Below are 13,370 nucleotides of genomic sequence, written 5' to 3' on the forward strand. Positions count from 1 at the left end.
AAAAAATGACTGGATGCGGTAAAAGTGACGGGTATATATAGATGGAAGGGTGTCAGTCCAACACTTTCCTTTTACAGGAGAGGAGGCGGAGGCTCGGGGAGGTGAAGCGCAGCTAACTGGAGGCCGAATGAAGCTTCCACCGCGCCCGCTCTACTTCGGGTCTTCCCCATCCCACCCGACCAAGCTGCCTCTCCCATTCTAGCCCCAGCCTCTCTGGTCCGAGACATAACACAGCCTCTTCCGATTCTAAGTTCCTGGAAGCGCCGGCCTCTATGCGGCCTCACTGCTACTGTTTGTGAGGAGATGCCTGGCTCAGAGAGTCGGGCCTGACCGCCGCGGGAGCCGGAAGGGAAAGCGGCGGGGCAGGCGCGGGTTTGCGCGCTGGAGCCGTGCGCCCTTGGGTTCTTTGCGCACGCAGAAGGCACTTGGGACTCGGCGCCGTGTGCTCCCAGCCGCCGGCAACTGGCGGGGTCGAAAGGGAGGGAGAAGGAGGGCGCTCGCGGGTCCGCCGCGCCGGAGCCTGGGCTGCAGCCCCGGGGCGGGGAGCGGGGCGGGGCTGGGAAAGTTGAGTCTTAGTGGCGGAGGGCTGGGCTCCGCGCGGCAGCGCCCGCCACCGGGGGGACCGTAAAAGGTTGGAGCGGGCTGGGGAGGTGTGGCTCTTCCTGCGTGACCTGAGCCCCCGTCTCGGTCGCCGTCGTCTCCCGCAGCCGCGGCCTCTCAGTCATGGGCGCCGTCTGGTCCGCCCTGCTGGTCGGAGGGGGTCTGGCCGGAGCGCTTTTCGTTTGGCTGCTGCGGGACTCGGGAAAGGAGGGGAATGCGGAGCAGAGGAAGGACGCCCCCCCAAGGGAGGCTGCGGCTCCGAGCGGAGATCAGGGCGGTGGCGGCGGCGGACTGAGCCCCGGACCTTCTGCCAAACCAGGTATTCTTCCTCCTTGTGTCTCCTGGGCAGATCTGCCAGGGGGCTTTGAAGTTCCTCGGGGGAGCGGGAGGGATCCACCTGGAGCTTTTCTAGCAGTCCTTTCCCGGGGACTAGCTTCCTCCACCCGGATCGCGACCCTCGCCGCGCTCCGCATTTTCCCCGGCTGGTGCGCACGCTCCGGGCGGGTTGCTCGCCCCTGCCGAGGCCCTGAAGATGCCCAGACGGTTCGTCAAGGGGCGCGCCCCACCGAGTCGCTGCCCTTGGCTCCTGCCCCTGCTCCTCCGGCGAGGATGGGCTCCTCCGCTCGGCGGAGCTTGGTGCAGTGCAGACGGCTGCAGCGGCGGCGCCCCTTTCGGGCCTTCGGAAAGGGGTGCTTAGGGTTAAGAGATCCTCCGACCCTCCCGCGTCTATCCCAGCAGGGACACTGTCTCATCTCAGTCCCAATCCCATAGCCTCATGTCCTCCTATCCCTCACCCTAGAGAAGAACCGCGTTTGGGAACACCGGAGCAATGACCACCCCCGCTCTCTGGACGCCTCTCTCAGGGAGGCAAAGTTCAGGCTGGAGTCTGGCCATGAAGGCCTCGGCTAAAACCCTGGGGCGGCTCGCTGGCAGCAGATTTCGGAGCTCTCCGCCCTTCCGCATGCTCACCCGAGCAGGGCACAATTGTCTAAAACCCCAGGGAAGAGGCACACTTAGTAGCGGCCCCAACTCCGAGGAGCAGAATTGACATCTAGGTTTAGACGTCGGCGCTTTAGACCCCATGTGCTGGGCAAATAAGAGACTCGGCAGAAAAACTTACCTTCCAGCGCCCTCCCTTGGCAAGCTGCCCATCCCTGGATTCCAGCCTAGTGAAAATGACATCTGTAAACTTTATTTTTAGTGGAGTGGTGTTCATGTGTAGCCACTTGATAAATCTGTTTCTCTGTCTTTCCTGCAGAGAGCTCATTGGTCTTCTTTTCCCTGAAAGCCAGCCTTCTGTTTCAGGTGGAGAGATTGGGAATTCAGAGTAATTTTTGTTTATGCCTCACTTCCAGCCCCACCATTCAGTTCAGTTCAGTCGCTCAGTCGTGTCCGACTCTGCGACTCCATGCCAGGCCTCCCTGTCCATAACCAACTCCTGGAGTTCACTCAGACTCACGTCCATCGAGTCAGTGATGCCATCCAGCCATCTTATCCTCTGTCGTCCCCTTCTCCTCCTGCCCCCAATCCCTCCCAGCATCAGAGTCTTTTCCAATGAGTCAAATATTAAAAAGAGACAATTAAACAAGATCTCCCTCTTCCCATTCCCATCCCCCATCCATACTGATTGAATGGCTCTGGAGATCTTGTAGGGAGCTATTTGGACTATCAATGAGGTGGCCAAGAAGTCAGCTGAGTTTTTGGTTAAAGTGTTAGTCCCTCAGTTGTGTCTGACTCTTTGTGACACCCATGGACTGTAGCCAGCCAGCCAGCCTTCTCTGTCCATGGGACTTCCTAGGCAAGAATACTGGAGTGGGTTGCTGTTTCCTTCTCCAGGGGATCTTCCCAACCCAGGGATTGAACCTGGGTCTACCACATTGCTGGAGAAGGCAATGGCAACTCACTGCAGTACCCTTGCCTGGAAAATCTCATGGACGGAGGAACCTGGTAGGCTACAGTCCATGGGGTCTGGAAGAGTTGGACACGACTGAGGGCCTTCACTTTCACTTTTCACTTTCATGCATTGGAGAAGGAAATAGCAACCCACTCCAGTATTCTTGCCAGGAGAATCCCAAGGACAGAGGAGCCTGGTGGGCTGCCATCTGTGGGGTTGCACAGAGCCGGATACGACTGAAGCAACTTAGCGGCAGCAGGAGCTACCATATTGCAGGCAGATTCTTTACCTTCTGAGCCACCAGGGAAGTTACTTTAAGTAAACAGCCTGTGTTTTGTTGAAGAGGCTCCTAACGCCCTGTCCCCCCACCTCCACCCCTTGCCCAGGGATGCACTGCTGTCCTTCATATTCTGCCAGAGTGACAGCTGCTGCTGGCCTGTCCACACTGTGTTCACCAATGCCTGACCCACACACAGTCCCTGGGAGGGAAGGCGTGCTCTTCTGGTTTGCAGGGTAACTGTGTAGCTCTTCATCACACAGGCTGGACAGCATTTTTTGATGATAGGAGCCAAACGACTTGATTGCATGCCAGTATGGCCTGCACTGCAGAGATCCAGGACCATGAGAGGGTTACACGTCCGCCTCTACAGCTTGCCACCTTGTTTACACTCTTGTGCTGGTATACTGGCACTCCTGGATATGCCTTTCATTATTGGATGTGCTTTGCCTAGTTGCTCAGTCATGTCTGATTCTTTGTGACCCCAGTGGACTGTAGCCTGCCAGGTTCCTTTCTCCAAGGGATTCTCCAGGCAAGAATACTGGAGTGAGTTGCCATGCCCTCCTCCAGGGGATCTTCCTCACCCAGGGATTGAACCTGGGTCTTCTGCATTGCAGGCAGATTCTTTACCATCTGAGCCACCAGGGAAGCCCCTTGTTATTGGATATGTGTGTTCTTAGAGCACGATGTTAGGAACGCACTAGGTAATTAAGTACTTGATTTTAATAGAGATAAATTTTGTGAACTGCAGATAGATTAGTCGTGGAGTCTTTAATAACTAAGCCTATTTCCTCAACCTAACTTACTGAACTGCCCAAACACTATTACATTTTTCCTTTTGTTTTTTTAAGAGCATCTTCAAGAAAGCAATGGATGTTTGGTTTCTGAGACCAAAGGTCCCAGTGACCTGCCGGGAGCAGCATGGAGACAGCAGAGTCCTTCTGGAGAAGCTGGTAACCCTGACAGTTCAAGAGTGCATGTTCCTTCTGGCCTGTTTCCAGACACAGAATCTCTACCTACCTCTGAGACTGGTAACTCTGACGTTTCAAGACACGAAAGCCTTGGATCTCCTCTGGGAGAACGGGGATTGCAAAGAGGCCAAGAGACACCTTCCAAAGCAGTTCCATGTTTGGCAGAGAAGTTTCCCTCTAGCAACCTGCTCCTGGGCAGAGCGAAAGAAGTGAGCCCTGCACAGCCGGACAGTCAGACCCGGGCTGACCATGAGGACTGGGAGATGGTGTCTCGGCACTCGTCCTGGGGAGATGTTGGCTTGGGTGATGGTCTTGGGTCTCCAGTGTTAAGCTCTAAGCAGGGAAAGGACTGGGACAGAAGCATGCTGGTGGAAACAAGAGGTCAGAAAGAGTGTCGTCAAGTTAGTGTCAGGTTCCAGGTCCATTATATCACAAGTGCTGGTGTGCAGTTCATCGCTGTAACTGGAGACCATGAGAGTCTTGGGAGATGGAACGCTTACATCCCACTCCAGTGTAGCAGGGATGGGTTCTGGTCTCGTTCTGTGTCCCTGCCGGCAGACACGGTGGTGGAGTGGAAGTTTGTGGTGGTAGAGAACGGAGAAGTTGCTCGTTGGGAAGAATGCAGCAATAGATTCTTGGAGACTGGTCGTGAGGATAAAGTGGTTCACAGGTGGTGGGGGATTCACTGAATCGCTTTGACAAACGGCCGAGGGGCTATGCGAGAACATGGAAGGGGCTAAGGTCGTGGAGCACCTGGAATAGTTTAAAGTAAAGGAAGTGTAACTTCAAATCTAACCCCTCAGACTTGTTTCAAATTTGCTAGTGGCTTTTGTCTAATGTGTAGATAGTGCTTCCAGTGAGCATGGCATTTCCTGTGGCATTGCTGGATGGATTTATGCTGATCCATCATTACTTTAGGGCTTGGTTGTCTTGGGGAGTGGCTTGGCTAAGTGTGCAGTGGTCAGGGAGCACAGAAACCAACTTAACTGTGCAGGGTTTAGACTTGAGCCTTTCAGTGATTCTTAGACCAGGGGAGTAAAACAAGCCTTATCCAAAAAGAGCAGATTTCCTACTGGTGCAGCTGGAGAAATGCTCTCTTACACATTTTATATTTAAAAATCATTAGCACCATATGGAACTGTGATGAGAAAATATCTGGTCACTAGATGTGATTAGCCAGGATATGAAGCATTGCGTTAAGACTTCCCAATGTTTTTTTTTTTTTTTGCTTGATTTTACTTGCCATGTATGGTTTGAAAGTAGCAAGTATGTTTTTGTCTTAATGATCAAAGGCTGGTGTAGAAACAGGGGCCTAATCAGAGTCTTTTACTGGGAGCAGTCCAAGAGGAAAGAGAAGAGGAAGGGGGTTATGGTGGATGCTGAGCAAGGTGGCCTGATTGATGCCTCTTAGAGGGCTGGGGGCTACGGCACAGCCCACTCAAGGGTGGGGCGCCCCATCATTTCCTGGAAGGGCCTTTGGAGGACTGTCTTGCCCCACTGCTCGTCTCACAGCAGATTTGGGCTCACAGATGGATGGTCCCACAGCAATCATTTCACTGTCTTCCCTCTTCATGTCGGTGACGATCCTGGGTAACAAAGCTGTAACAGGAGAGTGATAAATACATCTTTGCCCTGGGAAGAAACAACCTTTTAAACTTTGCCATTATAACTGAAAAAAAAAAATAAAACCTGAGTTTAGTATCTTTATTAAATGTCTGAATTATTTGTATAAGTCTTAGTACCATAACCGATTAGATGTAAAATAAAACACTAATATTTTCCTTCACTAATGACACAGAAAAAAAGGGCAAACATCAAGAGGCATATATACTGTTCTCTTCCCTTTAAAGCTTTAGAATATTTCTTTTAAAACTTTGCCTTTGTTTGGGAGGATATTATGCATGCCTGTACTTGAAAATCCTATGTTCAACAACTTTTTATTAAGTGTAATATTTATTGGCAAAACAACATTTAATCCTGGATGGTCTTTGCTGAAAAGAGCATAAACTCAACTGAAAATAGTGTTAGAAAGTGCTTCAGTAACTTTTTTGGCTCAGAATACTTTTCCTTTAATTCACACACATACACACACACACACACACACTTTTTTTTTTTAACAAACTTCATAATGGAATTTTATGTTCCTTCCAGTCAGGTCTTCAGAAGACACTGACTTTTACTGCATAGAATACCCAAGCGTTTCTATCAGGTAAAGTTAAAAGTAGAACAATTTATAGTAAAAACCTGTTGAGAGTTCTGTCACTAGCTATTTTATCATTATCTGATGAAGTAAAAAATCTTTCACTAAAGCCAGTTGATTTAAGAGATACATATTAATACTGAATTTTACATTTTTGAAACTCATTTAAAATCAGATGTGCTTGGAGGGAGAAGTGGGAGGGCCGTGGGGAGACTTTGCATCTGCACTTACTAGGCTGAACTTCACTGGCTGTCACAGGCCCCCCAGCGCTTAAGCCCTGCTCACTAAACAGCAGTGGGCGCTCCTGGCTGGAGGGCTGCCTTCCCTGCAGGTCGTCACCCAGGCCTCTGTCCTGTGGCTCCTCTGTCCCCTAGGACCTCCCTCTCCTCTGTAACCAGCCCATGGGAAGGGAAAGAAAAGACTCCACTAGAACTCAGGGCCAGAAGCTGCCCCAGATGGCGGTGTCCTGGTGTCATTACTGAGGCCCGGTCAGGCGGCTATTATGTAGATTGGAGGGGGGTGGGGGATTTGCTGGGAACAGAGCCATTAGCAGGGCCGCAGTTTCTCAGGGACGTCTGTACTGGGGAAGGGGAACACAGGCTTTTTTTTTTTTTGGACAGGCTGGCTTCTGTAAATTGTTTCTGTTGTCCCTGACACAATTTAAACATTTTTGTATCTGTTCTGGTCTCCTTTCATTGAGTTCCCATCCTGCAGTATAATAAATTCATTTGGTCTTTGTTCCTGATAATTTCCTGAGAGATGGTAGTATCTTCTGTTATTCATTACGCGGCCCCTTAGACCATGCCTGAGTTTCTGCTAGAGGGGTGACTTAGGTGGGGCCCTTAGACATTCTCAGGTCAGGGCTGGCCACCAGAAAGACCAAGTGGGATCGAAAGCTTGCCACTTTCAGCCCCACACACCAATCTCCAGGCTGGGGAGGGGGCTGGAGATGAAGCTCTGGAGACACTCTTGAATGATGGCACTTAATGAGCTTCTGGGTGGGAGGATCCATCAAGGGGCTGGGAGCCCTGAGAGGGCACGGAAGTGCCACACCCCATCCGTGTCTTGCTCTGTGCACCTGTCATTTGCCTGTTCCTGAGTTACTCCTTTATAATAAACCATAATAGTTAAGTAAAGCACCTTCCTGACTTCTGTGATCAGTTCAAGCAAATTATTGAAACTTTGGAGGGGGATGTGGGAACTCCCCAATTTATAGCCAGTCAAAAACTACAGGTGGGCCAGGACTTGCGATAAAGTGGGGGCCGTCTTGTGGGTTGTTGTTGGTTAGTTGCTGTGTTCAGCTCTTTTGCAACCCCATGGACTGTAGCCCACCAGAGTCCTCTGTCCATAGGATTTCCCAGGCAAGAATGCTGGAGTGGGTTGCCATTTCCTTCTCCAGGGCATCTTCCGGACCCAGGGATTGAACTCACGTTTCCTGCACTGGCAGGCGGGTTCTTTATTGCTGGGCCACCTGGGAAGCCCTAGTCTTGAGGGGCTGGGCTCTTAAGTCTGTAGAATCGGACACTGACTCCAGGTAGTTAGTGTCAGAATTGAACTGACTCACAGACACCCAGTTGGTGTCCACAGAGAACTGGGTACTGGTGTTGAAAAATACTTCACATACAAACCCCACTCATTTATGAAACACTGCTTAGGGCAGACTGAATCTATTTGATCTACAGAAGTTACCCACTGGCTGAAGAATAGCGAGCCTTTTATCTCTTTCCTTCTAGTTATTAATATGCAAAAAGAGAAACTTCTCCAAAAGTTTTGATTACATGCCCCAGTGTTCTGTTCTGTGATAACACTCACTGATATTGACAGAACATCAAGTTCAGGGTCACAGAAGGAATCTGGTCAAGACCTTGGAGTTTGTCCTTCTGTCTGGGCATTATACCCCATCTTTTACTTTGATGTAAAAAGAAAATTTTGAGCTGAAAAAAAAAAAAAGACTATTGCCTCAGCATCTGTAAAGATAATAATTTTTTAAAAAAGTAATTATTTCAACACACTGGTATTAGCATGGATTGATACCTGTAAGGTACATTTACATCTAGCTAGTACTGCTTTAAGTTTTACTAAGAGAGCATTCAAGAATAGTTTATTTTAAAATAGAGCTTACAGGATAGGATAGGATATCTTTTATTAAATTTTCACATAAAAAGAAAAAAGTACACAGGGCATTAATTATAAGTAACACCACAATTAATTGGGCATCATCTCTCTGTAAAGAATAGGCAAGCAATGTATCATTTTAGTAACATTTTTTCCTGGTCTTTCACTTTCTGTATTCTCTTTTCTTGATTTCTGATCATTGAAGACATTGCTGAAAATGTTGATAAAACAAAGTTAGAAAAGCAACATATACTCAGGCTTTAAATACATACTTCTATTATGTATTTCTTAAAAGGTCAGCTTGCTACCATAGAAAAGATACATGCGGAGCTCAAAAAGTTCTTAAAAACTGCAAAGTAGTGCATTTTTTAAAAAGACTTTAATTATGAAACAGAGCTGAGGGTAAATCTTTGCTCTTTTAGTTGTTTTCAATGAACATGATAGGGAATTCCCTGATGGTCCAATGGTTAGGATGCTGCGCTTTCACTGCCAAGGGTATGGGTTCAATTCCTGGTCAGGGAAGCAGCACTGCGTGGCCAAATAAATAACAACATGATCATTATTGTTCCAGAAGTAATACATACTAATTGTAAATAATCTGAACAGCTCAGAAGGATTCACAGAGAGATAAAAATCATTCTTTGTTTTATTCCCTCAGTGTATTGAACCTCCTTCTCCCTAGGTCATCACTATAAACATTTTAGTGAATATCTTCACAAGTACATACGCACACACACACACACAGAAGTTTTCTTCTTTACAAAAATGGAAATGTGGTATAAATCATTCTGCAGCTTGCTTTCATTCACTTAAAATGTCAATATCTTTCCAGTTCAGCTCATGTTTTGTTATGACAGCACAGTATTACATTGTGTGGATGTACCAACATGTTAATAAATAAACTTTTTAAAGTTGCTTCTTTATTTTTGCTTATAAACACTGCTATAAGAAATACTTCTGTAAATAGACTTTTGTGTGTGCAACTTTTCTTGCAGAATAAATTGCTGGAAGTGGAGTTTCTGGGTCAGAGAATACATGTACTTTAAATTTTGATAAATGTTCCCCACATTCTCTCCAAAATATCTGTTTCATAATTTCCAAGAGACATGTCACCGAGACAATGCATCCAATAAAAAGATTAGAAAAAAATTTTTTAACAAATATGACATGTTTTCCACTTGGATTATTACATGGTAGGATTAGTCAGATAGTCAGAAATATAAGTCAAAGTGTGAATAAAAATGGGGCCAATAAGATAAGGAATCTTCCTCTAAAAAGTTATGATAAACTTAAAATCAAATGTTTTTCTTTATGTTTATATACACAGACATCTGGAATTATCAAAAAGAATTTGTTGATTTTCTTTAGTAACAATTTCGCTTTTAATACATTAAAAATGTGGATTTTGGAGTCAAAAATTGCAGAGATACACTACTCGTTGTGTGACTTAGAACTTATTGACTGTGATCTTCAGCTTCCTCCTTACCAAATGACAAGATATTAGCATGCACCTCCCAGTGTTGTGAAGCTCACAAACAACACACTGCATACAGGGCCTGGCACACAGCACCTGGCACAAAGCTGATAATTGCTCAATAAATGCTAATAACAACTATTATTATAATAAGGTTAAATTTATTTTTACGTGATTTTTTGAAAGTTATTATCTTCCATCTGGCAAGATTGTATTATTTTCTAGAGATGAAATAAGAATAACATGTATACTCCAAAATTAATTTCTCTCTGACAAAATCTCCTGGATTCATGGATTTATATCAGGAAATCATAAAACATGATAGCCTCCTGAATTCATGGGAATATCCACTTAGAATTCATGTTCCAAAAGTTGTCTATCATCTGTAGAATACAATTTCTCATTCAAATAGCTCTAGTTTATGTAGACATATGGAAGTCCACATTTAGACATAGTTTATTTATTTAGTGATTCATTGGGTGGCACAGTCTGCCCATGGTAATTTAAATCTTCTATAAGGGTAAATACTGTTATTTTGTTTTCTGGCTATAAACTGCCACCTTATGCTCGCTACTGTCATACAAATGTTCATCTACAGACCTGAAGGACAAGAAAGACAGTGTATGGTAAAGTGTCACGTGAACTCAGCCACTCAGAACATATGTCCTGCCGAGGGCTGGTCAGCAATATTATCGTCCCTATTAGATGAAAGAGGAGGGCTAAAGCGACCTGTCCAAGGTCACACTGTTAATCCAGGCATTAGTCATGGTGAAGACTCTTACATTCTGACTGAGGTTTCTGAATTGCCTGTTGTGTATCCTTTTCAGTGGACCTACAGTTAAGAGGCTCAACCTGAAAGGAAGGCTGAGTATTCTTTTGAGCTAGGTTGATCTCTCCAAAAACGTGCCCCGTACCTTGGTTCTTCATCTGTAAATCTTCTACCAGAGTTTGCAAGCTCTCCAGTCTGGTCTGGAGCTTCCTGCATGTCTTCCCGGTTGTTTCTATTGGCTGAGACTGTGAAGCTATTAGAAAATTGCTTAGATGTGATATTAAAAGTCTATCTGATATTTCATTTTAGAAATCTTCCAATGACGGGTTAAACAACCTTTCTTTTAATATAATGGAAGCTTTAAACCACTATTTTAAAATAAAGAAATATGGTATCCAAATATTGCAATGCTAGCTTACATGATTTTGTTTCAAACCAATCTGATTTACTAGTTTGTAACCACACAGCATTAAGCGGGATGAGTGGGAAGAACACTTCAAGTTTAATGATACGTCCTACATTTTAAATGACAGCTTTTCATTCCAAACCTGTGTAGTCCTAGTAACTTAAGTGTTTGGAAGAGTGAGATTTAATACTGGCGCTGGAAACATTTTTGAATGTGTGAGGCCAAGTGCCCGTTTCAGTTGTTGTCACCTGAATGAGGACAGTATCATATTGCAGGAGCAGTATGGACGCTGACACAGCCACAAGGAACCGAGGAGAAATGTGGCAGCAGCAACTGAGGAGATGCTAGAAGCCTGGCAACTTTTCTCAAATAAGTACGCTATGCCTTGTCAACCTCCGAAACAGACTGGCTGTCAATCACAAGATTTTAATTTCGAGCTTAGTCTCTGACTTGCTGTATAATCTTGAAAATATTTTGATACCTCATTTTCCTATCAAGAAAACACCCTTTTACTTTTTAAAGATGATTTTAGAGGCAATCATCTAGGAATTATTTTTGTTCAAGAGAGTAAAAAATAATTTCTCATTGAGAGATTTTTAACGTAAATAATGTAAAACATGTTTAACAAATATCTGACAGCAGGGAACAAAAAAGAAAATGCCATGGTATTGAAAGTGAAAGTGAAAGTTGCTCGGTCATGTCTGACTCTTTGCGACCCTGTGGACTATACCGTCCATGGAATTCTCTAGGCCAGAATACTGGAGCGGGTAGCCATTCCCTTCTTCAGGGGATCTTCCATTATGCAGCCACAAACTAATAGTGAGGTGCCCAGCAGCACTGTTCTGCTCCTGCAATAATCACTCTTGTCATCAGGATGTAACTGGGCTTCCCTGGTGGCTTGGGTGGTAAAGAATCCGCCTATAATGGGCGAGACCTGGTTCGACCCCTGGGTTGGGAAGATCCCCTGGAGGAGGGCATGGCAACCCACTCCAGTATTCTTGCCTGAGAATCCCATGGACAGAGGAGCCTGGCGGGCTACAGTCTGTGCTGTGCTGTGCTTAGTCGCTCAGTTGTGTCTGACTCTTTGGGACCCCATGATGGAATGTAGCCCGCCAGGCTCCTCTGTCCATGGGACTGTCCAGGCAAGAATACTGGAGTGGGTTGCCATGCCCTTCTCCAGGCTGCAGTCTATGGGGCTGCAGAGAGTTGTTGGACAAGACTGACCAACTTAAGCACAGCACAGCAAATTTTTTTTTAAAAAATAAAGAATTTAGAAGTATAAGAGATGAAGGAGGACCCAGATGCTGAAAAAGGTGACAAAAAAAGAAAATGTGCTAAAAGGTATGATTAAGTCCTGATTTTTTTTTTTTTTTTTTTTAGGATCTAAAAATATGCTAGGCATAGAATTTCAAAAGACCAGGAACTGACTTAACAGTGATACAACAACTTGGCTAATTTACCTCTTATCAAAGAGAATGATGCCAGAGAGCACTGACGTCATATATGATGAAAAACATTTCAAGCTCAATTCAGCAGTTATATATACTTAATGTCCACTTTCATTTTTTCAGGCTTATTCTAAAGCAAATTATTTTTTCTTACCTGTCTTTATTAATAATAAATGAACTCAAAATTTTAGAAATGAGGATACTTTGGTAAGTTTGTATAACAGATACTTGCACTTACAGAGACAGAAAACAGACATAATTTGAAGCACAAGCTGGAATCAAGATTGCTGGGAGAAATACCAATAACCTCAGATATGCAGATGACACCACCCTTATGGCAGAAAGTGAAGAACTAAAGAGTCTCTTGATGAAAGTGAAAAGAGGAGAGTGGAAAAAGCTGGTTTAAAGCTCAACATTGAGAAAACTAAGATCATGGCATCTGGTCTCATAACTTCATGGCAGATAGATGGGGAAACAGTGGCTGACTTCATTTTTTTGGGCTCCAAAATCACTGCAGATGGTGACCACAGCCATGAAATTAAAAGACGCTTGCTCCTTAGAAGGAAAGTTATGACCAACCTAGACAGCATATTCAGAGAAGGCGATGGCACCCCATTCCAGTACTCTTGCCTGGAGAATCCCATGGATAGAGGAGCGTGGTGGGCTGCAGTCCATGGGGTTGCGAAGAGTCAGACACGACTGAGCGACTTCCCTTTCACTTTTCACTTTCATGCATTGGAGAAGGAAATGGCAACCCACTCCAGTGTTCTTGCCTGGAGAATACCAGGGACGGGGGAGCCTGGAAGGCTGCCCTCTATGGGGTTTTGCACAGAGTCAGACATGACTGAAGTGACTTAGCAGCAGCAGCAGACAGCATATTAAAAATCAGAGATATTACTTTGTCAACAAAGGTCCATCTAGTCAAGGTTATGGTTTTTCCAGTAGTCATGTATGGATGTGAGAGCTGGACTATAAAGAAAGCTGAGTGCCAAAGAACTGATGCTTTTGAACTGGGGTGATGGACAAGACTCTTGAGAGTCCCTTGGAGTGCAAGGAGATCCAACCAGTCCATCCTAAAGGAGATCAGTCCTGGGTGTTCACTGGTAGGACTGATGTTGAAGCTGAAACTCCAATACTTTGGCCACCTGATGTGAAGAGCTGACTCACTGGAAAAGACCCTGATGCTGGGAAAGATTGAGGGGAGGAGGAGAAGGGG

General features: G+C 45.6%; 2 protein-coding genes across 9 annotated transcripts in view; one reads left to right on the forward strand and one right to left on the reverse strand.

Annotated features, from left to right (window-relative positions):
• Positions 1-491: 491 nt before the first annotated feature.
• STBD1 (starch binding domain 1) lies at positions 492-6,687 on the forward strand. Its single transcript, XM_040237142.1, has 2 exons — positions 492-919; positions 3,623-6,687. Exons 1-2 carry the CDS (start codon positions 724-726, stop codon positions 4,429-4,431), a joined length of 1,005 nt encoding a protein of 334 aa, XP_040093076.1. The 5' UTR covers positions 492-723; the 3' UTR covers positions 4,432-6,687.
• CCDC158 (coiled-coil domain containing 158) overlaps positions 5,859-13,370 on the reverse strand; it is a 79,376-nt gene continuing 71,864 nt past the window's right edge. For 5 of the 8 annotated variants that reach the window (XM_040237136.1, XM_040237135.1, XM_040237140.1 and 2 more), the window contains 2 exons: positions 10,446-10,545; positions 5,859-8,268 (listed from right to left, as the gene is read on the reverse strand). In XM_040237136.1, the coding sequence (XP_040093070.1) occupies positions 8,148-8,268; positions 10,446-10,545 (221 nt within the window). In that variant the 3' untranslated portion in view covers positions 5,859-8,147. Of the gene's footprint in view, positions 8,269-10,445; positions 10,554-13,370 lie in introns of all 8 variants that reach the window. The other 3 variants (XM_040237139.1, XM_040237141.1, XM_040237138.1) reach the window with 1 other exon arrangement.

The sequence above is a fragment of the Oryx dammah genome, unplaced genomic scaffold (assembly GCF_014754425.2).
Source record: "Oryx dammah isolate SB20612 unplaced genomic scaffold, SCBI_Odam_1.1 HiC_scaffold_3, whole genome shotgun sequence".
In the NCBI taxonomy this organism is placed as follows: domain Eukaryota; kingdom Metazoa; phylum Chordata; class Mammalia; order Artiodactyla; family Bovidae; genus Oryx; species Oryx dammah.